This window comes from Sus scrofa, chromosome 8, assembly GCF_054392235.1.
Source record: "Sus scrofa isolate SSC_HxYL_T2T_F1_AM1 chromosome 8, Sscrofa_HxYL_maternal_Yorkshire_Landrace_v2.0, whole genome shotgun sequence".
Classification (NCBI taxonomy): Eukaryota; Metazoa; Chordata; class Mammalia; order Artiodactyla; family Suidae; genus Sus; species Sus scrofa.
Window position 1 is genome coordinate 94,078,786 of NC_139390.1, and position 25,176 is coordinate 94,103,961.

Below are 25,176 nucleotides of genomic sequence, written 5' to 3' on the forward strand. Positions count from 1 at the left end.
GATCCGAGCCACTTCTGTAACCTACATTGCAGCTTGCAGCAACGCCGGATCCTTAACACTGAGCTGAAGCCAGGATTGAACTTGCATCCTCGTGGATACTAGCTGGGTTCTCAACTCACTGAGCCAGAATGGGAACGCCCATACTACATTCTTTATACATATATTTTCTCTAGTCCTAACATCTCTGCCTATAGGGATTTTTCCTGGTCCCATTTTATTGTTGAGAAAACCATCAGAGAGGTTAGACAAAGTGTCCAAGATACACAGTGAAGTGGAAAAGCTAATGTGTGGTCCCAGATCAGAATGACTCAAAGGCCAAAAATTTCCAATACATCATACTAGATTTCACTGGATCAGAATCATTATCTCAAGTTTTTTTCTTTTTGTTACAGCCACCTGTGGCATTATTTTAAGTTTTAAACGTGAAATGCAATCAGAAAAAAAAAAAAAGAGAGAGGGAGAGAAGGAGAAAGGGAAAGAAAAAAAAGAAAGCTAAAAATTAAAACGATTTTATACTCTAAGATCTCTAATCAAACTGGCTAAGACTGTAAAAGATGACAATAGAATGGTCATGAAATTTTACTTAATTGTGCTAAACATTACTCAAGTACCTTGGCCAGTTTCTCAGGGATAAGTTCTTCTTTTGGACCTCCAATTTCCTCATCATCATCATCTTTCTTCTTTTTCTGATTTCTCTGCTGCTTTTCTTTTTCTGCATTTTTTTTCTCTTCCTCTATCTGGGCTTTCTTTTGAGCTCTTCTTTGTTTATTACGTAGCTTCTTTAGCTCTTTGTCAGACATGTTTGCTGTAAGCAATAAGTGTTAATAAAATTATCAACATGTTAACCCAATAAATGATAATCAATTACTACTATGTAATAGTCTCGTACAAACATCCATTAAAAAATTTCATGTTGCACATGTTCATATGCCTCTGTGTACCTTTTAATAGTGTCACATTTGATAAAAAACATTAACCTCTTCAAAAAAAAATTTTTTTTTTGGTCTTTTTAGGGCCACCCCCATGGCATATTGAGTTCCCAGGCTAGGGGTCAAATTGGAGCTGTAGCCACCAGCCTACATCACAGCCACGCCAGATCTGAGCCACGTCTGGGACCCACATCATAGCTCAAAGCAATGCTGGATCCTTAACCCACTGAGCAAGGCCAAGGATTGAACCTGCATCCTCATGGATACTAGTCAGATTCACTTCTGCTGAACCATGATGGGAACTCCTCCCCACCCCCGGCCCCCGCCCGCCCCAAATTTCTGAAATCAAGTGAACTATTGTGGCAACCACAGCAAAGCACAAGAGCAGCAGTAAACTCCTTGCTTCCATTCTCAGCCCATAACATGCTGTTTCCTATCTCTACAGCACTGTACTATGCTTTCTCCTAGAGACACCTTCTCTCATCTTGTCAAACAGTACTGCCACTACGCCTCATATATTCTGCGTGCCACGATACTTTGTTTATACATACATCTGTTTCTCTTTTAGACTGCAGACACCTTGTTTCACTCTTAACCTTTGTATTGTCAGAGCCCAGCAACATACCAAAAGACAGAGAAGATACTCAAATATTCGTTTAAGGGATACTGTATAAAAACATACAATAAGTTAAAAATTTGACATAAAAATTAATATCCCTTGAGGTACAAACCATAGAATGTCTCAAAGAAAGACTAGAATCACTGATAAATATACCATAATAAAGTGAAAAGTCTGTAGTGTTTAAACTTAAGCAATAAATCTGAAAGCTATGTTCAATCAGTATTTATTTGGAAAACACTTAATAGTAAGAAATGAAAAAAGTCATGCTAAAATACACTAGCACTGTGATAACTTTAAGATATGTCCACAAATTCTTCCCTTAAAAAAGTACAGCCTATTTCGCTGCCCTTAACTGTGGGCTGGACTTACTTTTTTTGGTCTTTTTTGCTATTTCTTGGGCCGCTCCCGCGGCATATGGAGGTTCCCAGGCTAGGGGTCCAATCGGAGCTGTAGCCACCGGCCTACGCCAGAGCCACAGCAACACGGGATCCGAGCCGCATCTGCGACCTACACCACCGCTCACGGCAACGCCGGATCATTAACCCACTGAGCAAGGCCAGGGACCGAACCCGCAACCTCATGGTTCCTAGTCAGATTCGTTAACCACTGCGCCACAACGGGAACTCCTGGACTTACTTTTAACTAAAAGAATGTCACTGCTGCAGCCTGGGTCACTGCTGTGGTATGGGTTCAATCCCTAGCCTAGAAACTTCTTCATGCCATGGGCACAGCCAAAACAAAATCTTTTCTTAAGGCTCAGAATTCAGAAAAATGGTGTTACTAATCAAACAAAAGGTTCTCTTAAAAATTTTAAGCATATGATTCATAGACCCGCTCAGCTACAAAACTGACCTTCTAAAAAACTTGGAAGAAAATTTTGTCCTCTCAGCAAAAGCACAAAAAAGATACTTGTGCATGTGGATTTCAATAAGATTCACAAAAGATCCATAAAGTTTTAAAGAAAATGATAATGGCAGAAACAGAGCAAACTTGGACTGAAAGGAACAGACAGAATAAAATGAAAAGAGGTCTTAACACTCCCCAAATTTTGGAAGTAGACTAAAAAACTACTCCGTTGCAACAAATGCTAAACTTTCAGAACCAAAAGAAAAGAAAAAAAAAAAAAAAAAAAAAAGGATTCAGACGGTAGATCAAAGAACCCAGAGGGCAGAGCCAGGAATTTCTCCTGGATCTTCAGTCATCAAAGGACTGCTAATCTGTACGCAAATGGACTTGAAAATTGATATAAACCAGTAGCTCCTGTTATGTCTCCCATTCCCCCTCACCAATCCTTTTTAAACAAAAATGGGTGGGTGCTCTATTCCTCTTCCACCACTTTATACTCGATATGTAGTTGGTAGATAATTTGTTTTAGTTCACAGGATTACATAAGAAAAAGAACACTACTTGAAGAGCTACACTAAAGAACCCTATTTAGGCATTCCCACTGTGGCTCAGCGGGTTAATGATCCAGCATCGTCTCTATGGAAGCGGAGGTTTGATCCCCAGACTGGTACAGTGGCTTAAGGATCCAGTGCTACTGCAGCCATGGCTCTGATTTGACCCCTGCCTTAGGAATCTTCCACATGCCTTGGCTGCAGCTAAGAAAAAAAAAAAAAAAAAAAAAAAAAAGGAACCATATCAAAAAAAGTCTCAGAAATAAAAAAGATGGGGTGGGGGGATCCTTGGCCTGGTGGTTAGGAATCAATTATTTCACTGCTGTAACCTGGGTTCAATCCCTGGTCTCGGAACTGAGATTCCACATCAAGTTGAGGCACGCCACGGGGGGGGGCAACAATTCAAGAAATCTTGTTAGCATCTGCACCTCATTCACATTTGGATCTTGGACTAATGCTATAATGGGATGAAACTTTAGGAGGCTTTGTGAGGGGCAAGTATATTCTACATGTAAGAATAATATAGGGAGTTCCCGTCGTGGCGCAATGGAAACAAATCCAACTAGGAACCATAAGTTGCCAGTTCAATCCCTGGCCTCACTCAGTGGGTTAAGGATCCGGCAATGCCGTGAGCTATGGTGTAGGTCACAGACGCGGCTCGGATCTGGCATTGCCGTGGCTCTGGTGTAGACTGGCAGCTGTAGCCCCGATTGGACCCCTGGCCTGGGAACCTCCATATGCTGCAAGCGCGGCTCTCAAAATACAAAAGACCAGGAGAAAAAAAAAGAATAATGTAGATACTTGATGTCCAGGAGTTCTCAATGTGGTACAGTGGGCTAAGAATCTCACCGAAGCAGCTTGGGTCACTGTGGAGGAGCTGGTTCGATCCCTGGCCCAGTGCAATGCATTAAAGCATTGGGTGTTGCCATAGCTGTGGCCTGGATTCAGTCCCCAGCCTGGGAACTTCCATATGCCATGGGTTTGGCCATAAACAAATAAATAAAACAAAATACTTTATGTCCAGAATGCAGAACATGGCATTTAAAAATATGTCCAATACATGGAGTTCCTGTCATGGCTCAGTGTTTAATGAATCCGACTGGGAACCATGAGGTTGCCAATTCAATCCCTGGCCTTGCTCAGTGGGTTAAGGATCTGGCATTGCAGTGAGCTATGGTGTAGGTCACAGATGTGGTTTGGATCCCACGTTGCTGTGGCTCTTGCCTGGGAACCTCCATATGCTGCTGGTGCAGCCCTAGAAAAGAGAGAGACAGAAAATAAAATAAAATAAAAAATATGTCCAACACAGATGGCCAAAAACACATGAAAAGATGTTCAACATCACTAATTATTAGAGAAATGCAAATCAAAACCACTATGAAATACCCTCACACCAGCCAGAATGGCTATCATCAAAAAGTCTACAAACATTAAATGCTGGAGAGGGTGTGGAGAAAAGAGGACCTTCTTACACTGTTGGTGGGAATGTAAACTGGTACAACTACTATGGAAAACAGTATGGAGATTCCTCAAAAAACTAAAAACAGAATTATCATTTGATCCAGCAAACCCACTCCTTGTCATCTATCCAGAGAAAACCATGACTTGAAATGACCCATGTACTCCAATGTTCATTGCAACAATGCATACAATAGCCAAGACATGGAAGCAATCTAAATGTCCATTGACAGAGGAGTGGATATAGCAGATGCGGTACATACACATAATGGAATATTACTCAGCCATTAAAAGGAAAGAAATAATGGCATTTGCAGTAACATGGATGGACCCAGAAGTTATCGTGCTAAGTGAAGTTATTCAGTGAGACACCAACATCATATGCTATCACTTCTATGTGGAATCTTAAAAAAAGGATACAGTGAACTTCTTTGCAGAATAGAAACTGACTCACAGACTTTGAAAAATAAAAAATTTTTAAATGTCCAACAAGGAGTTTTGTTGTGGCTTATTAGTAATGAACTTGACTAGTAACAATGAGGATGTGGATTCAATTCCTGGCCTCCATCAGTGGTTTAAGGATCAGGCATTGCTACAAGCTGTGGTGTAGGTCACAGACATAGCTCAGATCTGGCCTTGCTGTGGGCATGGTATAGGCTGGCAACTGCAGCTTCAATTCAACCACTAGCCTGGGAATTTCCATAAGCTACAGGTCCTGCCCTAAAAAGCAAAAAATAAATAAATAAAAATATGTCAAAAAATTCTTTGATTTTCTTCCCCACTCAAGTATATGTTGTATCTGGTGACCCACTTCTCCAATTAAAATGTGGAGAAAGTAAGACAGGATGTTATGTCTACAGAAGAGAACATTTGGGAGTTCCCTTGTGGTACAGCCGGTTAAGAAGCTGGCGTGGTCACTGCAGTGGCTCAGGTTTCTACACATCCCAGGCATGGCCAAAAACAAAAACAAAAAACAGAGAGAGAGAGAGAACATTAATGGTGATGTGGCTTCCTCTGCTCTCTCGCTACCATGTCTTTAGGAACTCAAGAAATCCTCAGGAGAGACTGAAGAGCCGTGTGAGTGAGCCATCTGGGAAATGGATACTCCATCCCAAGACAAGTCTTAAGATGACAGGAGCTCCAGCCAATATCTTAATTACAACCTAAGACACCCAGAGCCAGAAGCACCTAGATTCTTCTATGGAACCACCTATGTGAATGGTTGTTTTAAGCTGCTAAAATTGATTAGGCAGCAACAGATAACAACCAATAGATTAAAAACAAATATATACCTATTTATCTCTCTTTTTTTTTTTTTTTTACTTTTTAGGGCCGTACCTATGGCACATGGAAATTCCCAGGCTAGGGTCCTACACCACGGCCACAGCAACTCGGGATCCAAGCCATGTCTGTGACCCACACCACAGCTCATGGCAACGCTGGATCCTTAACCCACTGAGCGAGGCCAGGGATCAAACTTGCATCCTCATGGATACTAGTCAGGTTTGCTTCCGCTGAGCCATGGCAGGAACTCCCATACCTGTTTCTCTTTTTGCTGGTAAAGAATTCCTTAAAAAGAATTTCAAACAAGAACTAAAAATTACATCTTAGAAACACAAAACTACGGCCTGAGTGGTCACATAAATTCTGACATTTTAATGATTTGTAAAATAACTGCTACCACTTGCATGCTTACTACAAGACTAGATACAACATATACATTATTTTATTTAACAATCTTGACAACCTCATAGATTAGAGTGTAATACTATTTTATATATCAGAAAACAGAGCTTTCAGAGGAAAAATAATGATCTGAGTAATAGTAAAAGGCACAGCAAGGATGTCAATACATTTCACTCTGACTCTGAAGTCTAGGCCAGGCTTTCTTTTCACCATGCTACACCAGGAGTCAGCAAAACTTTTTCCCCAACAGGTGAGATACAAAATATTTTTTGGCCTCAAAAGCCATAGGTCTCTGTTGTAACTAAGCTCAACTGCTGCAGCATGAAAACAGCAATAGATAACGTGTAAAGAATGGGCTGAGGTAGGTCCATAAAATTTCATTTACCAAAACAAACTACAGTATGGATTTGGCCCACGGGCTAGTTTGTGAGCCTATTCTATACCACATGCCACTGCCTTAAAAGAACTCAAGTCAGTTCATAATTATTACCATACAAAAATAGAGAAAGGAATAACCATATAGAAAATTAATACAGAAATTAAGAGTTCAAATCATATATCCCTTAATTTAACAATAATTATCTTGATAAGCACAGTTTCAACTTTACATAAATTAGCTAGTACTACTGAATATAATAGAGGCTCAGAATTTTAGCTTAGGAGGAGCGAAAGGAAAATTCTACTATGTTGCATTATCTTCTTTTTAGAAGTCTGTGTGTATATATATGAATGTATATATGTGTATACACAAAAAATAACATCTTAATCTAGACTACTCTACCCAGTCAAACTAACATACACATAAGAAGGCAAAATAAAAGAAATCTGGAGTTCCTGTTGTGGCTCAGCGGTTAACAAATCCGACTAGCATCTATGAGGATACAGGTTAGATCCCCGGCCTTGCTCAGTGGGGTTAAGGACCGAGTGTTGCCCTAAGCTGTGGTGTAGGTCGCAGACATGGCTCAGATCCTTCGTTGCTATGGCTGTGATATAGGCTGGCAGCTACAGCTCCGATTGGACTCCTAGCCAAGGAATCTCCATATGCTGTGGGTGAGCCCCTGCTGCCAAAAAAGAAATCTAGCAGCGATATAAAGGCTTCTAAGTTTACTGAAAAGATAAAAACAAACTATTGTTCCTATTAATCAGCACTGTTTTAACAACCCTAACCTACACAATAAAGCATGGGGAGAAAATATTTAAAGAAACTGTTTACAAATTAATATAATGGCCTCCATAGAAACAAAAATTTTTTTTTTGTCTTTTGTCTTTTTAGGGCCACACCCTTGGCATATGGAGGTTCCCAGGCTAGGGGTCCAATCGGAGTTGTAGCTGCCAGCCTACACCACAGCCACAGCAACGCCAGATCCTTAACCCACTGAGCAAGGGCAGGGATCGAACCCACAACCTCATGGTTCCTAGTCGGATTTGCTTCTGCTGTGCCACAACAGGAATTCCCATAGAAAAAAATTTTAAATGAACTGAAAAAACTACTAAACCTATTACAACATTCAACAAGTATACCAACTTGACATACAAAAACTACATTAATATTCACTTGGAATATTATAATGCAGAAAGGGGGCATGTAGGGATGATACTGACAATAAATTTGCTAAAGTTGTAAGACAACAATTACACTAAAAAATAAATAGGCATTTCCATCATGGCTCAGCGGAAATAAGTATGCATTCACGAGGACGAAGGTTCGATCCCTGGTCTCATTCAGTGGGTTAAGGAGCTGGCATTGTGTGAGCTGTGTGTGATGTAAGTTGCAGACTCGGTTCGGATATGATGTTGCCATGGTTGTGTCATAGGCTAGCAGCTATAGCTCTGATTTGAAACCTAGCCTGGGAACCTCCATATGCCACAGGTGCAGCCCTTAAAAAAAAGACCATAAAATAAAATAAATAGGAGATATATGCATTTTAGTATGCAAAGGCTGAATACTAGTTAAGATTTCCCAATCCCTAGATAACAATCTGTATGTTAAATGCAATTCATATTAGAACTCCAAAAGAAAACTTCTGGAAAACCAACTAATTCTACAGTTGCAAAAATTAACATGTAAATCAAAAAATATTTAAAGACATAGTATTAGATTAAGAGAAAAATGGGTAAGAACAGAAATCTGTATACTGAGGTCAATACATAATAGTTTTAGTATATCTCTTTGTTTTAATATATATTAAGACAAGATAACATGCCCACAATCTACCACAATATTTTTTCAGAGTTTAGCTTATAATAAAAGCGAATTATTAAATATGATGACATTTTAAAACATGAACGTGGAAGATCCATTCAATAAGTACTATTTAGGGGTGAGCAGTCTATCTGGGGATAAAAAAGCCACCCTCCACCCTCACATGTAAAAATTATCTCTAGATGATTAAACAGTCAAAAGTAAAAATAACAAAACAAATATAAGAAAACATAAAAGACATCTGCAAATATATTTTATATTTTGAAGACATCTTTCTAAGCAAGACCCAAAAGCCATAAAAGACTAAAAAGTTTTTTATCTCATAAAAATTAAAACTTTCAGAAAACAAAAGATACCAACCATAAATAAAGTTAAGATCTAAGTGACAGGAAGACAATATCTGCAACACATAAATAAAGATTAAAGCCCTGAATATGTACAGAACCACAAACCAAGAAGTTTCAAAATAAAATAAGCAAGGAGTTCCTACTGTGGCACAGTGGGTTAAGGATCCAACATTGCCGCAACTGTGGTAGAGGTTGCATTTGTGGCTCAGATTCAATACCTGACCCAGGAACATCCATATGCTTCAGGTACAGCCCAAACACCCCCCGTCCCCGCGCGCAAAAACCCCATAAAATAAAATGGGCAAAAGATATGAACACGCAACTACTCACAGAAGAAACCCAAAGTCCACACATACGGATGTTCCACTCTTAAAAATCTAGTAATTATAGGAGTTTCCATCGTGGCTCAGGAGTAACGAACCTGACTAGTATCCATGAAGACGTAAGTTTGATCCCTGGCTCAGCTCAGTGGGTTAAGGACCCAGGGTTGCCATGACCTTCAGTGTAGGTCGCAGACATGGCTCAGATCCTGCACTGCTGTGGCTGTGGAGTAAGCCAAAAGAAGCTACAGCTCTGATTCAACCCCTAGCCTGGGAACTTTCATTTGCTGTGGGTGCAGCCCTAAAAAGCAAAAAAAGAGGAAAAAAAAATTTAGAAATTATAAATTAGATGTTTTGCTCTCTAAGTACCAAAGTGTAAAGGATGGGTAACATTCAGTGTTAGCAACAAAAGATAATCTCAATACAGTGAATACAGTGTCGGTGGCAATAAAAACTGGTAAATATTTTGGAGTTCCCCTCATGGCCCAGCGGTTAATGAACCTGACTAGCATCCACGAGGATGTGGGTTTGATCCCTGGCCTCACCCAGTGGGTTAAGGATCCCAAGTTGCCGTGAGCTGTGGTGTAGATCACAGACACGGCTCAGATCCTGTGTTGCTGTGGCTGTGGCATAGGCCAGCGGTTACAGCTCCTATTCAACCCCGTATCGTGGGAACCTCCAAGTGGCGTGGGTGCAGCCCTAAAAAGAAAGAGACAAAAAAAAAAAAAAAACCTGACGAACATTTTAGGGGAAGCAATTTTACACAACTTTCATATTCTCTAACCCAGCAATCTCTACTTTTAATAATCCATGCAAATAAATATGTGCATAATGATGTACAGGACATTTACTGTAGCACTATAATAGTAAATAGGAAAAAACAAACCAACCCAAACATATTCCTCCTACAGAGCCATTACAATGATTAATGATGACATTCAGCTGCACCCAAACATGGAGCAATACTATAAAATGAAGGGGGAAAAGTGTAAATTTCAGTTATGGGCTAAAAAAGTAAAATGAAATGAAACAAAACAACCACAAAGAACCACCTTGAAATGTGTGCATAAAACACTGAGAATGGTAACTGCACAAAGGAAAGTGAACATTTCATAAGGATAGCTCTTTGAAAGGAGATAACCTTTGGGTAGGAGAAAAGTGAAATGGTATTTTCACATTTGTTAGGTATTTTTCTGAGTTGTTTCAACTTCATATAAGAGTTAATTGTGTACCATATGCATAATTTGAAGAAGAGGTGGAAGGCAAGAAGAATGAATAGGAAAGTAAACAAAAGAAGCCAGAAGATCACAGCTCTCAGCTTCGATTATAAATTGTCACCTAGATTCTCACTGGCATTTTCTCTGTACTTGAAGAAGCAGCAATAGGTAGAGTTTCAAATGAAATCTGTACAAGGGTTTCAATGTGTGACCTTAGAAAGTTCTAAATTGTTCTCAGGCAATAGGAAGTAAAATTTTTTTTTTTTTTTTTTTTTTTTTTTTGCTATTTCTTGGGCCGCTCCCGCGGCATATGGAGGTTCCCAGGCTAGGGGTCCAATCGGAGCTGTAGCCACTGGCCTACGCCAAAGCCACAGCAACGCGGGATCCAAGCCGCGTCTGCAACCTACACCACAGCTCACGGCAACGCCGGATCATTAACCCACTGAGCAAGGGCAGGGATCGAACCCGCAACCTCATGGTTCCTAGTCGGATTCGTTAACCACTGCGCCACGACGGGAACTCCAGGAAGTAAAATTTAATAACAAATTATCAAAGATTCAAAGGTCTTCAGTAAGAGGAAGGATATAGAAACCTTCATAACCTCAGAAGAGAAACAAATCCAGGACTGAAGAAAAAATAAAAGTCTGACACATTTTAATGCTCTAACTCCTGTAACATTTTGCCATGAATAAGCCACAAAATATCTGGACAAACAGTATCTTTCTAGGAGTTCCCACTGTGGCTCAGGAGAAACAAATCTGACTAGTATCCATGAAGACACAGGTTCAATTCCTAGCCTCGCTCAGTGGATTAAGGATCCAATGTTGCTGCGAGCTGTGGTATAGGTCGCAGATGCGGCTTGGATGTGGCATGGCTGTGGCATAGAACAGCAGCTATAGCTCCAATTCGATCCCTAGCCTGGGAACTCCATATACCCTGGGTGTGGCCCCAAAAAGACAAAATGTCAAAAAAAATAAAATATCTTTCTACATGCCTGGATCACTTTTATTATGAGATCCTTTCCCAAATAATTATCTAAGGAAGACTTCTCCCCACACATTCTGACATCCTGCTATAAAAAATGGCATGTTAAAATTGGTCAAATGATAAATCACTGGGTTAAATTTTACTGGCTTGATTCCAAACTGGGTTTTAATATCCAAATAATAATTATCTTCTAGTAAGTTAATTATATATTACTATTAAAGAGAGAAGTAACTAGATATACTGATGGCCAAGACTAATGTAGCATTCTAACACTAATATAAAATTAGTATAGTATAGTAGGAAACAATTTATACTATTGGGTAAACCAGATATTAAATGTAAAATTCATGAAATTCAACTCCTTAGAAGGTAATCATTACAAATTAAATTCTCACTTGACCTGTCAAAGACTAAACAGTATTTGCTGCTGAGAGAAATTCACAAAATGGTCATCATCATTTTCTAAAGTATGTATAACAGTTTCCCATAAGATGCTTAACAAAAAGCTCAGGAAAAAATATATATTACACCAAAACATAAAAATACACATATACAGGGAGTTCCCATCACAGCTCAGCAGAAATGAATCTGATTAGTATCCATGAGGATGTGGATTTGATCCGTGGCCTCATTCAGTGAGTTAAGGAACCAGTGTCACCATGAACTGTGGTGTAGTCACAGATGCAGCTTGGATCTGGCATTGCTGTGTATATAGCTCTGATTAGACAACAAGCCTGGGAACTTCCACATACCACAGGTATGGCCCTTAAAAAAAAAAAAAAAAAAAAAAAAAAAGCAAAGCAAAAAACCCCCAAAACCCCACATATATATATATACACACACACCATAGCAAGCAATAAGAACTCTTTGAATGTTATACCTGTATCAGCTTCATGTTCTTTATTTTCATCTGTAAGGGGGTTGTCATGAAGTTTCAAATAGATCTCTATAGCAATTCTTGCTGCCTTGAAGTAAAATGGATGCTGTCGAAGTACATCTTCTAGTTTTAATAAGTCCACATATGATCTAAGGGTAATCTTCCTCATACAGTATGTATGAAAGTCAAACTGGTCATCAGTGATTTCTATAAAATGCTAACAAAATTATCTTTTTTATTAAACTGAAGTATAGTAATAGCAGAGAGAGCTACAAAAGTCAAGCCATTGCAATTACTTGTTTCCTAGGCATTAAAGAATCAGTAAAATCTAAAAACATTAAAAATTACAATAATTCAACATAAACACTCTGCATATCAAGTAAGCAAATACATTAGCCATCACCTAGCATAGTATATGGCATACATTAGGCACTGAATTATTTGCTGAATGAAAGGATACACAATGCTTTAAATATATATTTATTCCTTCCTTAGTCATACTTAAATAAAGCTATCACAACAAATCAAACAGAATTTATCAGTATACATAATGGTGTAATACAGTAGATTTATATATTAAACATTCAGTTTTTATATTTAAAACAATTTGCAAAAGATTGTAATATGGAGTATTTGGTAATTTTTCTAAGAATACAAACCTAAATCCTATGCAATATAACGCTGGTATGAAGGGAAATCAATTAGCAAAAGTCAGTCAAGTAACCAGAAAACAACATATTTCAACTAAGCTCTGGGGTTCTCAACGTGATAAAAGACCAGGCATGAAAATATAAAAATTATTTTTATATATGAAAAACAAAAAATGAACACCATTTCTAATGATAGAAATGAATCAGAAGTGAAGAGGACTAGGAGTAAATTTATCAGAAAAAGAGGAATTACATAGGTGACAGAAATACTGTGAAAAGGCTCTGAAGCATATATCTAATATTTATCAAGGGTATATAGCACCATCAATCAACCCCACAACATATAAGTTTCTAGATAACTTAATGAGCTTTGTATGTAGCTCATACAAAGAAGAGTAGCATCGATTAGAAAGAAGCATTAAAAAAAAAATCAATGAAAACGGAGCCAAGATATAAACATTCCATTAAGTTTTTTACACACATTCTGGCAGGAAGAGAAGACAAGTGGAAAGTCTGCTGAATAAACAGTCTATAATACTTTCAATATGAAATCTGAAAAACATGAATACTGATTTTTAGAATTTTTTTTTTTTTTTTTTTTGGTCTTTTTGCCATTTCTTGGGCCGTTCCTGCAGCATATGGAGGTTCCCAGGCTAGGGGTCAAATTGGAGCTGTAGCTGCCGGCCTATGCCAGAGCACAGCAACACGGGATCTGAGCCGCGTCTGCAACCTACACCACAGCTCACGACAACGCCAGATCGTTAACCCACTGAGCAAGGGCAGGGATCAAACCCGCAACCTCATGGTTCCCAGTCGGATTCATTAACCACTGCACCACGACGGGAACTCCTGATATTTAGAATTCTTACTGTGTATTATTAAAGTGAGAGAAAAGAAAAAAAAAACTACATAGGATTTGCCAAAAAACCTTCAATGTATAACAAAATAAAATGAGAAACTTACTCTTTCAATCTCATGACATTTCTTAAGTGCTTCACCAAATTTATTCATTGCCTTATAAGCTTGGGCACACTCTGTCTGGAACCACATGCACTGCATTTCATTCAAATTCTCCACTGCTGATGTTCCTTCCTATATGAAAAGCACACATATTCAAAGACAATTTCCTATCAAATACATTATTCCCCCATAGCATTTAAGAAGGAAAAATGGGAGTTGCCTTCGTGGCTCACCGGTTAACGAACCTGACTAGGATCCATGAGGACGTGGGTTCAATCCCTGGCCTCGCTCAGTGGGTTAAAGATCTGGCATTGCCATGAGCTGTGGTGTGGGTCACAGACATGGCTGGGGTTCCACATTGCTGTGGCTGTGGCGTAGGCAGGCAGCTGTAGCTCTGATTCAACCCCTAACCTGGGAAGCTCCATATGCCGTGGGTGCGGCCCTAAAGTAGCAAAAAAAACCCCAAAAAAAACAAAAAATAAAAAGGAAAAATGGTCAACTGATTTGAATTATTTCAAAATAAGTTTTTTTCTTTTACCATTCTCAGACTAGGAGGGAACAGTCAATACACGAAAGAAATTAAAATTATATATTATATTTCTAACCAATAAAAACAACAACAAAAAATCTTGTGAATGATTACTCAAAAGACCTACATAATTGCGGATGGAAGGTAAGGTAAGAAATAAACAGGAGCACAAAGAAGACACTCCATCAATATCATTAGTTCCCTCTGCCCCTAAAAATTTCAACTGAGCATTCATCAGTATAAATCAGAGTTTTAAAACTCATTGTACAACCATATAAAAAGAAAGCTGTTTTATAACAATATTTATTTCACATGTTTTTGATAAGGCAATTTAATTAAAGTTCTGTTTTGATATTAAAAATATTAGAAGTAAACTTTGAGGAGTTCCCACTGTGGCTCAGCAGATTAAGAACCCAACTAGTATCCATGAGGATGTGGATTCAATCCCCGGCCTTGCTCAGTGGGTTAAGGATCTGGCATTGCCTCAACCAGTGAGGCTCGGATCTGGCATTGCTGTTGGCTGTGGTGCAGGCCTGCAACTGCAGCTCCAATTTGACCCCTTGTCTGGGAACTTCCATATACAACAGGTGTGGCCCTAAGGAAAAAAAAAAAGTAAACTTTGAAAAATAAGGTATACAAGTGTGAACTGTTTATTTCTAAGTAAGAAAACTAGCTGTACAAACCCTTGTAAACTTTGAGCACATTTCTTCAGCCTCTTTTATGAGATTGGCTTTTAGCATGTACTTTGCACACTTGGAATTGATAAATCTGTCTGCTGTGTCCAAGGCCTGGGCCTCATCCATCCACCTTGCAGCTTCTTTAATATTCCCAGCATGCTAATGGTAGCAGGGTACAAAAGCAAAATAAACCTGTCAGTATGCTAATTTTACCATGGAGATAGTTTCCTGTTCATAAATAACTAAAATACAAATGAAGAAAGATAGTATTTCATCCCTTATGACCCTTATGTAGTAGACACATACATTCTCCTGTTAAGTTCAGATACCTTTCTGCTCATGTAGAATATATCTCTCTGACAGTAAAGACTTGTTTTAAAATTTCTGTCCACTCTTATAACCTCAATGACGGCACACTACAACAGTAACTGGCAACACAGTGAATACTCAAAAATAACGGTTTAAGAGTTCTGTCATGGCTCAGAGGTTAATGAACCTGACTAGTATCTATGAGGATGCGGGCTTGACCCCCAGCCTTAATCAGTGGGTTAAGGATCCAGTATTGCTGTGAGCTGTGGTGTATGCCACAGATGTGGCTTGGATCCTGCATTGCTGTGGCTGTGGCACAGGCTGGTGGCTCTGCTGATTCAACCCCTAGCCTGGGAACTTCCATTTGCCAGGGGTGCTACCCTAAAAAGACACACACACACACAATAAAGGTTGAAACAAAGAAAAAAAACAATCAAAATCTTTAAGTCAGAACAACATAATTCAATGTAAAGGTCATAAAAGGAAAAAGGATGGCCAGATTTCTACTCTAAAGGAACCAAGAAACTTGATTAAGATCACAATGATCCTCACTCTAATTAGTCTAATCCATTTGACAAAACCACAAAACTAATGAGCTTTCTGGCTTTGAAAAAGTGTTTTTAAAATATTACTTAATTTCATTATTTTTTGGTAAATAAATTACTGGTTTATGATTTCTTCCCCAACAGCTTATATTACTAAACTGTATCTGTATTAATACAGAAAAGAGCCAATTTTAAGCTGATGCTAAAACATACTAAAGAGTCTTAAATAAGACCCAGGAGTTGAAGAGGCAAGAGATAATACGTAGAATTCATAGAAGAAACATTCAGTTTCACTTCACTAAGATTACTAGATACTGATATGATCATATTCAAATGTTAACAGAAAGAAACATTTCACAGCAAATGTAATTATTTTTGATTGCCTATAGTCTTGTAACTTAAAATCAAGAAAACACAGATATATGTGTATATGTGAATATATCAGAATATGAAAAACCATACATAACCATATTAATGTATGTACACGTTTGTATATATGCAGATACAGATAAATAAGCAAATTTGCATAACCATGACAAGTCTAAAAAGTAATCAGACTGAGAAATGTACTATATTTGTCATTCCATGTTTTGTTAGCTATCAAACGTCATTTTATTTACAACACTGAGAATCTATAACATATTTTTTTAAATGCCTTATTACCTCACAAGAAAAAAGGAGAAAATATTTTTACCTTATAGATTTTAGCTTTTACAAGAAAGAGTTCTATCAACGTGGGTGTACTTTCAATAGCAGTATTTATGTATTCCAGAGCAATAGATGGCTGACCAATTTTGTCATAATGTTGTGCCAAGTAGTACTGGACCCAAAGTAATGTGGTTGGTGGTTCCTCTTTTCCATCATCTTTTTAAAAAAAAAAAGAGGGGGGAGGAGAGAAACAAAGATTAATCACTATATATTTTTTAATTTTTATGTATTTATTTTTTGTCTTTTTAGGGTCGCACCCACAGCATATGGAGGTTCCCAAGCTAGGAGTCAAACTGGCCTACACCACAACCACAGCAAGACCAGATCCAAGACGCATCTGCGACCTACATCACAGCTCATGGCAATGCCAGATCCTTAACCCACTGAGTGAGGCCAGGGATCGAACCTATGTCCTAATGGATACTAGTCAGATTCGTTTCTGCTAAGCCATGATGGGAACTCCAATCACTCCAATCACTAATATATTAAGGGAGTAGCCACCTCAAAATAGCTCTATCTTTATTAATAAAGAAGGTAGTTCAATCCATGTTATATATGCATCTACTTATGAAACTACCTCTAAATTTATAAGATCTTTGGAAGGGACCACACTTTCTGCTCTGCATAATTACAGCTCCTAGCACAATGGCCTGAAGAGTAAGAACTTCATATAATAAACATAGCAGATAAATGAGCTCAAAGTTATATTACCCAAAAAGAAAAATGGATGGGGCAGAGGGGCAGGCTGTACTAGAACCATGAGAGTGTACTGATCAAGGTGTTAAGTATGAGGGGAAAAAAAATACACTCAAGAGAAAACTTACATTAAAGTGAGGTTAAGAAAAAAGAAACGTTTGATTGTTTAATTGGGTTTCTAGCTAATGTACCAAACTCAACATAAATACACCTGTGATGTGGTTATTTTGAATTTTGGTGATTTTAAGATTCTTAATATATTTTACTATTATTCTTAATATATTTTAAGATTATCCTGAATATGCAACAATGCAAAATTTAAACAAAAATTATACCAAAAAGAGAGGTAAGTATTTCAGTTCATAATTTAATTTGTATATACTCACAAAGATATGTGTAAGTTAAAGTATACAACCCACACATTTAAAAAATGCTTTTTTAATACAAATTTCTAAAATCTAACAACTGTTATTTGCTTTAAAAAAAAGCAACAGATTGCTTATTTTTATCCTAGCAGTAGGATGCTCAGTGGACAAACAATAGGAGTGGAACTCACCAACTCCCGATCTGATAGATCTGCAACTAAAGTGCTGCATATTCTTGGGCATGTCATTGAACCTCTTCCACATTTGTAAAATATGTAGGAAAATGCTGATAATCAAAGGAACATTATGATGATTAACCAATGAAACCATGGTAACGCTTTCTAAAAAGTACTATTAAATTCATCTGAGACCTAGAAATAGTGATCAACTCGATAGCAATAAATACTCCAGGTCCTACACTGGGCTTTCCCACCGCAGGAATCATGATCCTTGGGGAAAAACAACTGATTTCAGATCTGCTATGAGCAGTATACAAGATGAACTGGAATGTTTTGTCATACCAAACTGCAAGGATACTATCAACTAATACCTTAGTATATGAAGGCTTAGAACCATGCGAAACTACAATGATTTAAAACATCAAATATATGTAAAGCCATGAATTCATAATAATACTTTTGAAATGTATATTGGCCATCTTTGAAGGATGCTACTACACCAATTCACTATTTTGAAAACAAAAAAGTAGGAGAGGTAGGGGAAAAAAAGGCAGCATTGTCTTGCTTCTTCTATACAAAGAGAAATACTGCATAAGCAGATAATAGATATTACCTCTTGTAAAATGATTTTAAAAAATGAACGATAGGGTATTGCTAGTTTGTAATTCTCTCTTTTTTTGCTTCGCCCATGGCATGTGGAAGTTCCTGGACCAGGGATCAAACCTGAGCCACCACAGTGACAATACTGGATCCTTAACCTAGTGGGCCACCAGGGAACTCCACTAGTTAATAATTCTTAATGGCTTCTAATATATGAAACAGACACTTCATCCCTCCTGATCAAAGAACACACCACCACCCATGAAATAATCTTGATCATTCCTCTTTGTCTTTAAAATTAAAAGGAGTTCCTGTCGTGGCTCAGCAGTTAGTGAACCCGACTAGCATCCGACCCGACTAGCATCCATCAGGATGCGGGTTCAATCCCTGTCCTCGATCAGTGGGTTAAGGATCCAGCGTTGCTGTTAGCTGTGGTGTAGGCCAGTGGCTACAACTCCAATTCAACCCCTATCCTGGGAACTTCCAATATGCCATGGGTACAGCTCTAAAAAGACAAACAAACAAACAAAAACCCGAAAAGAAAAAAAAAAAAAATTGAATCTTATCAAGCCTGTAGTCAAAATCTGTCCATTAGAAGTTTCTGTAGTGATGGAAATGTTCTAGATCTGTCCAGTACAGTAGACATCAGACTTACACAGATATTGAGCAGCACTTGAAATGTGGCTATTGCAATGGAGGAATTGGACTCTTGTTTAACTAAAAAATTTTAATAGCCACGTGTGGCTCCTGGCTACCTACCATACTAGACTGCACAGCTCTACATCCAACTACCGATCGATAAAAGAAATTCAGAGGACAGTGAAATAGCGTGTTAAGCAATACTATATGGGTATATTCCGCAAAATCAAGACTGTAGAAAAACTAATTTCTTTAATGAATAAATTGTGGGAAGAAGAGACGATGGAGGAAAAACCTATAGATTTATAAAAAAGAATTAAGAGACATCAACTGAACTCAAAGTATAGAAACAGATTACATCTGGATCTTCATTCAAATCAACTTCAAAAACAAAGAGAAAAAAATGACATTTCTATGATAACTGGAAATGTAGGTATGGACTTTTTTCTTTGATAGTAAGAAGGTATTAATGTTGAAGTATGGTAAGGCTATTACTGTTAAAAATCTGTAGAATAGTAAAATATTCATGGATGAAATGATGTGATGTTTGGGATTTGCTTCATAATAACACAGGGGTAGAAGGAAGCAGGTAAGCATACAGATGAAGTAAATTTGGCTGTAAGTTAAAAATTACTGAAGTTGAGCTGTAGGTAAATGGAGAGCCTACTACATAAAAGTTTCTAGTTCTGAAACTGTTTTAAATTCTACACAAAATTTTCTTCAATAAGCTATTTTCCTATCTTCTTATCAAATATTTTCATACAATGTGCTATTAATGCATTTTCATCCTAAGGTGGAAAAAATTTAAATATACTAATTAACTGACTAAATAATGAACAATACTGACCTTCTGAATAAGAATTTCATAACACATTAAGATTTTCAAGATGTTTTTAAAACATAAAACTTGAGCACTTACCATTGGGGTTAAATAACCGGCAGCTTTTTAGAGAGGTTTCATAGCCTACTACTAATTCTTCTATGATTGCCACCTAGAGTACAAACACACAAGTACACTTTAATAAAAATAAATAAATATAGTTACTATGCTTGTGCAAAATGTGTTATTTACTATAAGAGGGCTAAATAAACATTCTGACACTCACTCTGTCCTTATGTGTGTGTGTGTGTCTCTCACTCTCTCTCTCTCTCACACACACACCCTTTAATAAATCTCTTAACCTAGGGATAAAAATTTAAAAGCAAGTTAACTATATATTTCTAAAGGTGTGTTTTAAGACAAAACTTTTTTAAAAACTTACTGGCAACTCCTTTCCTGCTATAAAACAAAGTATCAAGCTGAACTAGAAATCATGAAAAGGTTGGACAAAAAAGAAATAATGTTAGGGATGATTTTTATCTTGGTTCATTTTTACCTCAAATCACATAAATAACACCCACAGTTAACATCTGCACTTCAGGAATCAAGAATTAAATAGACTATGAAAAGAGAAATTCCAAAGGTAGCTAACAGCATCTACTTTCAATTTCATAATCAAGGGAAACCATTAGTAAAACTGAAGCATGGAACAGTCGGTGGGTTTCTGAGATCCAGGAGAATGAGTGGCTGCCCAGGTTCTGGTTTCTCCTGACTTATGACTATACTACTTGTTCCTAGCTTTGTAAGAGATCTGTGAATACTTTTAATTTATTAATTCTCTTCTTTCCTTAATCTCTCTATAATGATTTTGTTACCATTATAGAAGCTCTCTTAAATGACCTCAACTGACTCAACAGATTAACACTAGCTCTCTCCATTACCTCAGAAAACTGTCAGGACTGAGTGGTCACAGCCAGATTACTCTGGTGTGTCCATGCTCTTCTACTCACACAAGATGAGCTACATGCTTACTAAGGGTTTTCTTTTCCCAAACCTGCTTCAATTAGTTGCATTCATTCCCATCACTGCAGACTTTAATTCAGTATCATGTAAACTTAAGAAATGAGAACAAAAAAAAAAAAAAGAACTGTTTTTGTACGTTGAATACTGTGGAAAGATTCAAAGATAAATTAATTTTTTAAACCAACCAATTTCGGTTGAAATAAGATAATCATAAAAGGAAAAGTCATAACAACATATATGATTCTACAATCAAGATTGCTTCAAAAGTATCGAGTTTTCACTCTACCAAAACTAGAATTAACAGACCATATTTTAACAACATGATTTTTAAAAAGGTGAAAAAGTCATCAATAAAGACCATATCTTGGGCCTCTCAACAAAAGACTGAAAAATAAGTTCCCTCTATGTGCTTTAGGTTAAAATGTTTAGGATGTTTAATCTGCCCTATCTTTCTGATTTTTCACTGTAACTGAGCTATTTTTAATCCAAACATGTCCTGATGTCACTGTACCTGTTAACAAAATAATCTAAATTAAGATTAAAACACCTTTTAAAGAGCATTCTGAATATTGTAACACACAACTAAAAGAATAAACTAATTTACTAGGACAGCAAATTCTTCTGACTCTTCTTTCTACCAAATAAAAAAGGAGTTGTTGGGGGGGGGGGGAATCACTTCTGCTTCCACCATGAGCAAGGATTAGAGAAAACATTGAAGAAATCACTATCTTACCACCTTTTCATACATACGCTGACTCATTTAAAAGTACACATCAGAAACAAGACAGAAAATAAAAAAGCGGTAAGTTACTTAGCTAAAGAGATGAGGATGAAAAGGAAGTAAGAAGCACAGAAGCATTTAACTTGCAATCAAGGAAGACTATTGCTAGATTCACGAAGTGTGTACCATGTGCACAGGTAACCCGGAACCAAGTATTCCAAATACTGTGCAAAGAAATAATAGTCAAAAAACAGAACGACTATTGTATTCTGGCTTACCTTTTCTTTATCTTTATATAAAGACCTCAAAGTATTGAAGACTGGTGGACAACCCTTGCTGAAGTTCATCCTAAGGAATTTATCCAAACATTCTTTAAACTTCTCACCTTGGAAGAAAAAAAAATCCTGTTGATTTACTGACTTACATTTAACAACTCTCACAATGCATACATTAAAACTTTAATATGCATACTCATATATTTAAAACTGAGGAGGAGCTCCCACTGTGGCGAAATGGATTAAGAACCTGACTGCAGCAGCTCTGGTCAATGAGAAGGTATGGGGTCAACCCCCAGCCTAGCATAGTGCATTAAAGGATCTGGTGTTGCTGCACTTGCAGTGAAAGTCACAGCTGTGGCTCAAATTCAGTCCCTTCCCTTGGAACTTCCATATGCCACAGGTGCAGCCTTAAAAAAAATAATAATAAAACCAAGGAAAGATATTGTATATCATAACACCATTTTCACTGCTTTGCAATTATTCTCACTTACCAGATAAAAAGTTCAACGGCAGTCTTCTTGGCACCAATCCTCTGGGATATTTAGTCCAGGCTTCCTCATAAATTTTTAGTCGTTCTAACATATTAGCTGCAGACAAAAAAGCAAAACAAAATTTAAAACTTTTTCAAATGTAATTATAATATATATTTCTAGAATATTACAAATTTCTGAATACATAAAAATTACCATATTAAACACTGAACATTGGAAGAAAATTATTCATAATCTAACCACTTACATACATCAGCAATCATTTTGGAATATTTCCTTCTAATATTTTCTTATCTTAAATACATGATTTTCTTTACCCTGTTCTGCTTTAGGAAGCCTTTCAAAATCTTAGGACCCTTCTACTTTAGTTCTGAGAAAAGGCTTGTTTATTATGTTTCCATATATGGCTTCTCCACATTCTCTTCAAGCCCCTCCTTTAACTCCTCTCCTCTGATTTATTTTGGAGACTCTGGATCCATCCTCTATCTTCCATTTCTCCATATACCTTTTATATTTTCTTTTACTTTCACGGGTGCAATCCCTGACCCAGGAACTTCCACATGCCTTGGGCATGGACAAATTTAAAAAAAAAAAAAAAAAATTTTTTTTACATCACATCATTAAGCAGATTTTTCATTTCTCAAAACTGTGTCCCTATCATCTTTACTCTCCCTTTTGTTGACACTGATGGTTATCATTCCTATACTGCTATTCCTATGGAGGATGACGTTCTTTGTTACAAGGTTTCTCTTGCATAAGTCAATGTACCAGGAATGGGTCTCTATCAGTCTTAAGGGAAACTTTGCTTCAAATTGATCATCCTGGCTAAGGACCCTGTCTCTGTACATGACATGTTTCAGGGCTTGTCCTCACAAGTGGGTACCATTCATAAGAGAAAACGGTTGGGGAGAAGAGTTTCTGAACCAAACTTATTTGAGTCCTCCTCCTCACACAGGGAACAGTGCTAATCTTTCAGCTTGGCTATGTTCACTTGCTCCAGTGGGCTACTCCGCTATGGCCATATATTACCACAGAAGCTACGCTTGCTTCTTTCCCTTAGGAAGACATTTTCATTTCTTTAAGTGAAAAATTTCCTTTCATGTCTTTGATGCTGCTATGCATTTGTGAATTTGTATGGGGAGGCACATACACAACATGTGGAAATTCCCAGGCCAGGGAATGAACCCCAGCCACAGCAGTAACAACATCAGATCCTTAACCAGCTGAACCAACAAATAGGGAACCCCTATTTGTGAATTTAAAAAAAATTATTTCTAAAATTTTTATCCTAGCTATTACTATGAATTTGTAGTAAAAGAGAGGTTTCAGAAAATGCCAGTCTATCATATTAAAATGGTAGTTCACAAAAGTACTTTTGTATTCAGATTTTGAACCAATTCTTTTTTTTTTCCTCTTTAGGGGCACACCTGCAGCACATGGAAGTTCCCAGGCTAGGGGTCTAATAGGAGCTGCAGCTGCCAGCTGGTGCCACATGCACAGCAATGCCAGATCCAAGCCATGTCTGTGACCTACACCACAGCTCACGGCAATGTCAGATCCTTAACCTCCTAAGGGAAGCCAGGGATCAAACCCGAATCCCAGTGAATACTAGTTGGGTCTGTAACCTGCTGAGCCACAATAGAAACTCCAGATTCTGAACCAATTCTTGTTTGTCTTTTTAGGGCCACACCCAGGGCATATGGAGGTTCCCAAGCTAAGTGTCAAATCAGAGTTGTAGTCGGCAGCCTATGCCACAGCCACAGCAACACTGGATGGGAGCCATGACTGCGACCTACACCACAGCTCACAGCAACGCCAGATTCTTAACCCAATGAGAGGCCAGGGATTGAACCTGAGTCCTCAATGGATACTAATTAGATTCGTTTCCGCTGAGCCACGACAGGAACTTCTTGAACCAATTCTTAACCTCTATTTTTCTAGTTATGTTTCTCAATGAGTTAATACATGTTAACGAAAGAAGCGGTTAAAACTTAGAAAGTTCCAATCAATAGGCAACTACCTGGCTTGAGCGCCTTTTCTAAGCCTTTGTAATAGGCCCAGTTTTCAGGATTTCTCTCTTGTAATCCTCTGTAAACATCAGCTGCATCTTCCAAACGACATAACTGCAACAGAAGTTCCCCTGACAAAAAAAACCAAATTAAATTAACAAGTATCTTCTGACCGTAACTAAGTTTTCCTCAAACTTTCTTAAAATGTCTTCAATACTGGGAAGTAGGTAGATCTGGTATCCTACTCGGTCCCCAGTTCCCTTCAGCACGACAAAATTTACCATGTTATTTTATTGCCTCTCCTTCTTTAAAGTTCATATTTAGAAATATCCTCTTCACATCCTCAATCTATTCAGGTATATTTGTCTAACTTCAGGCTACTTTCTCAAATTCACTGAATACAGTCACCAAGACATCTACTAGAATTATTTCTGACAATATATGGACAATTTCAAAACCCAAATTAGTGGATTAATAATCCCTAATCATATGATCCTTTAATCAATTACCAAACAATTCTGCTCTAGCAGCCCATGGCTACATTGTTTCTCTTCCAATTACTAGTTTTTCTCTCTTGCAACCACCAACTAGACATCTTGCTTTAAGCTTTACCTACCGTGACTTTCTTCTTCTCTCTAATCCCACCATCCAACTTTAGAGAAAAACCATTCCCTTTTCTTTAGACTTTTCAGCAACCTGTAGACCTTTGTTCTCTGGGCTGCATGATCAATTTCATTCCTGAATGACATTAGCAGCCCCAAATATAAAAATCAATCTACCTAGGATCCTTTGTTTACAAATTTTAAGGCCTGGATCATCCCAATTCTTTCCTTGCTGCACACCTTCTCACAAAAACAGTTGTCAGACAAATGGACTAAGACACTGATTTCACTAGAAATATATGAGCTGCAAACTCATACACACCTCAAACACT

General features: G+C 37.6%; 1 protein-coding gene across 5 annotated transcripts in view; it reads right to left on the reverse strand.

Moving 5' to 3' along the window:
• The window catches only part of NAA15 (N-alpha-acetyltransferase 15, NatA auxiliary subunit), an 80,630-nt gene that overhangs the window by 19,119 nt on the left and 36,335 nt on the right, over positions 1 to 25,176 (reverse strand). For 2 of the 5 annotated variants that reach the window (XM_005656536.4, XM_003129186.7), the window contains exons 7-15: positions 24,254 to 24,373; positions 22,234 to 22,329; positions 21,743 to 21,849; positions 19,820 to 19,892; positions 16,408 to 16,577; positions 14,866 to 15,018; positions 13,657 to 13,785; positions 12,047 to 12,260; positions 612 to 805 (exon numbers count right to left, since the gene is read on the reverse strand). In XM_005656536.4, the coding sequence (XP_005656593.2) occupies positions 612 to 805; positions 12,047 to 12,260; positions 13,657 to 13,785; positions 14,866 to 15,018; positions 16,408 to 16,577; positions 19,820 to 19,892; positions 21,743 to 21,849; positions 22,234 to 22,329; positions 24,254 to 24,373 (1,256 nt within the window). Of the gene's footprint in view, positions 1 to 59; positions 806 to 8,247; positions 9,540 to 11,014; positions 13,435 to 13,656; positions 13,786 to 13,990; positions 15,019 to 16,407; positions 16,578 to 19,819; positions 19,893 to 21,742; positions 21,850 to 22,233; positions 22,330 to 24,253; positions 24,374 to 25,176 lie in introns of those variants that run through there. The other 3 variants (XR_014812911.1, XR_014812910.1, XR_014812912.1) reach the window with 3 other exon arrangements.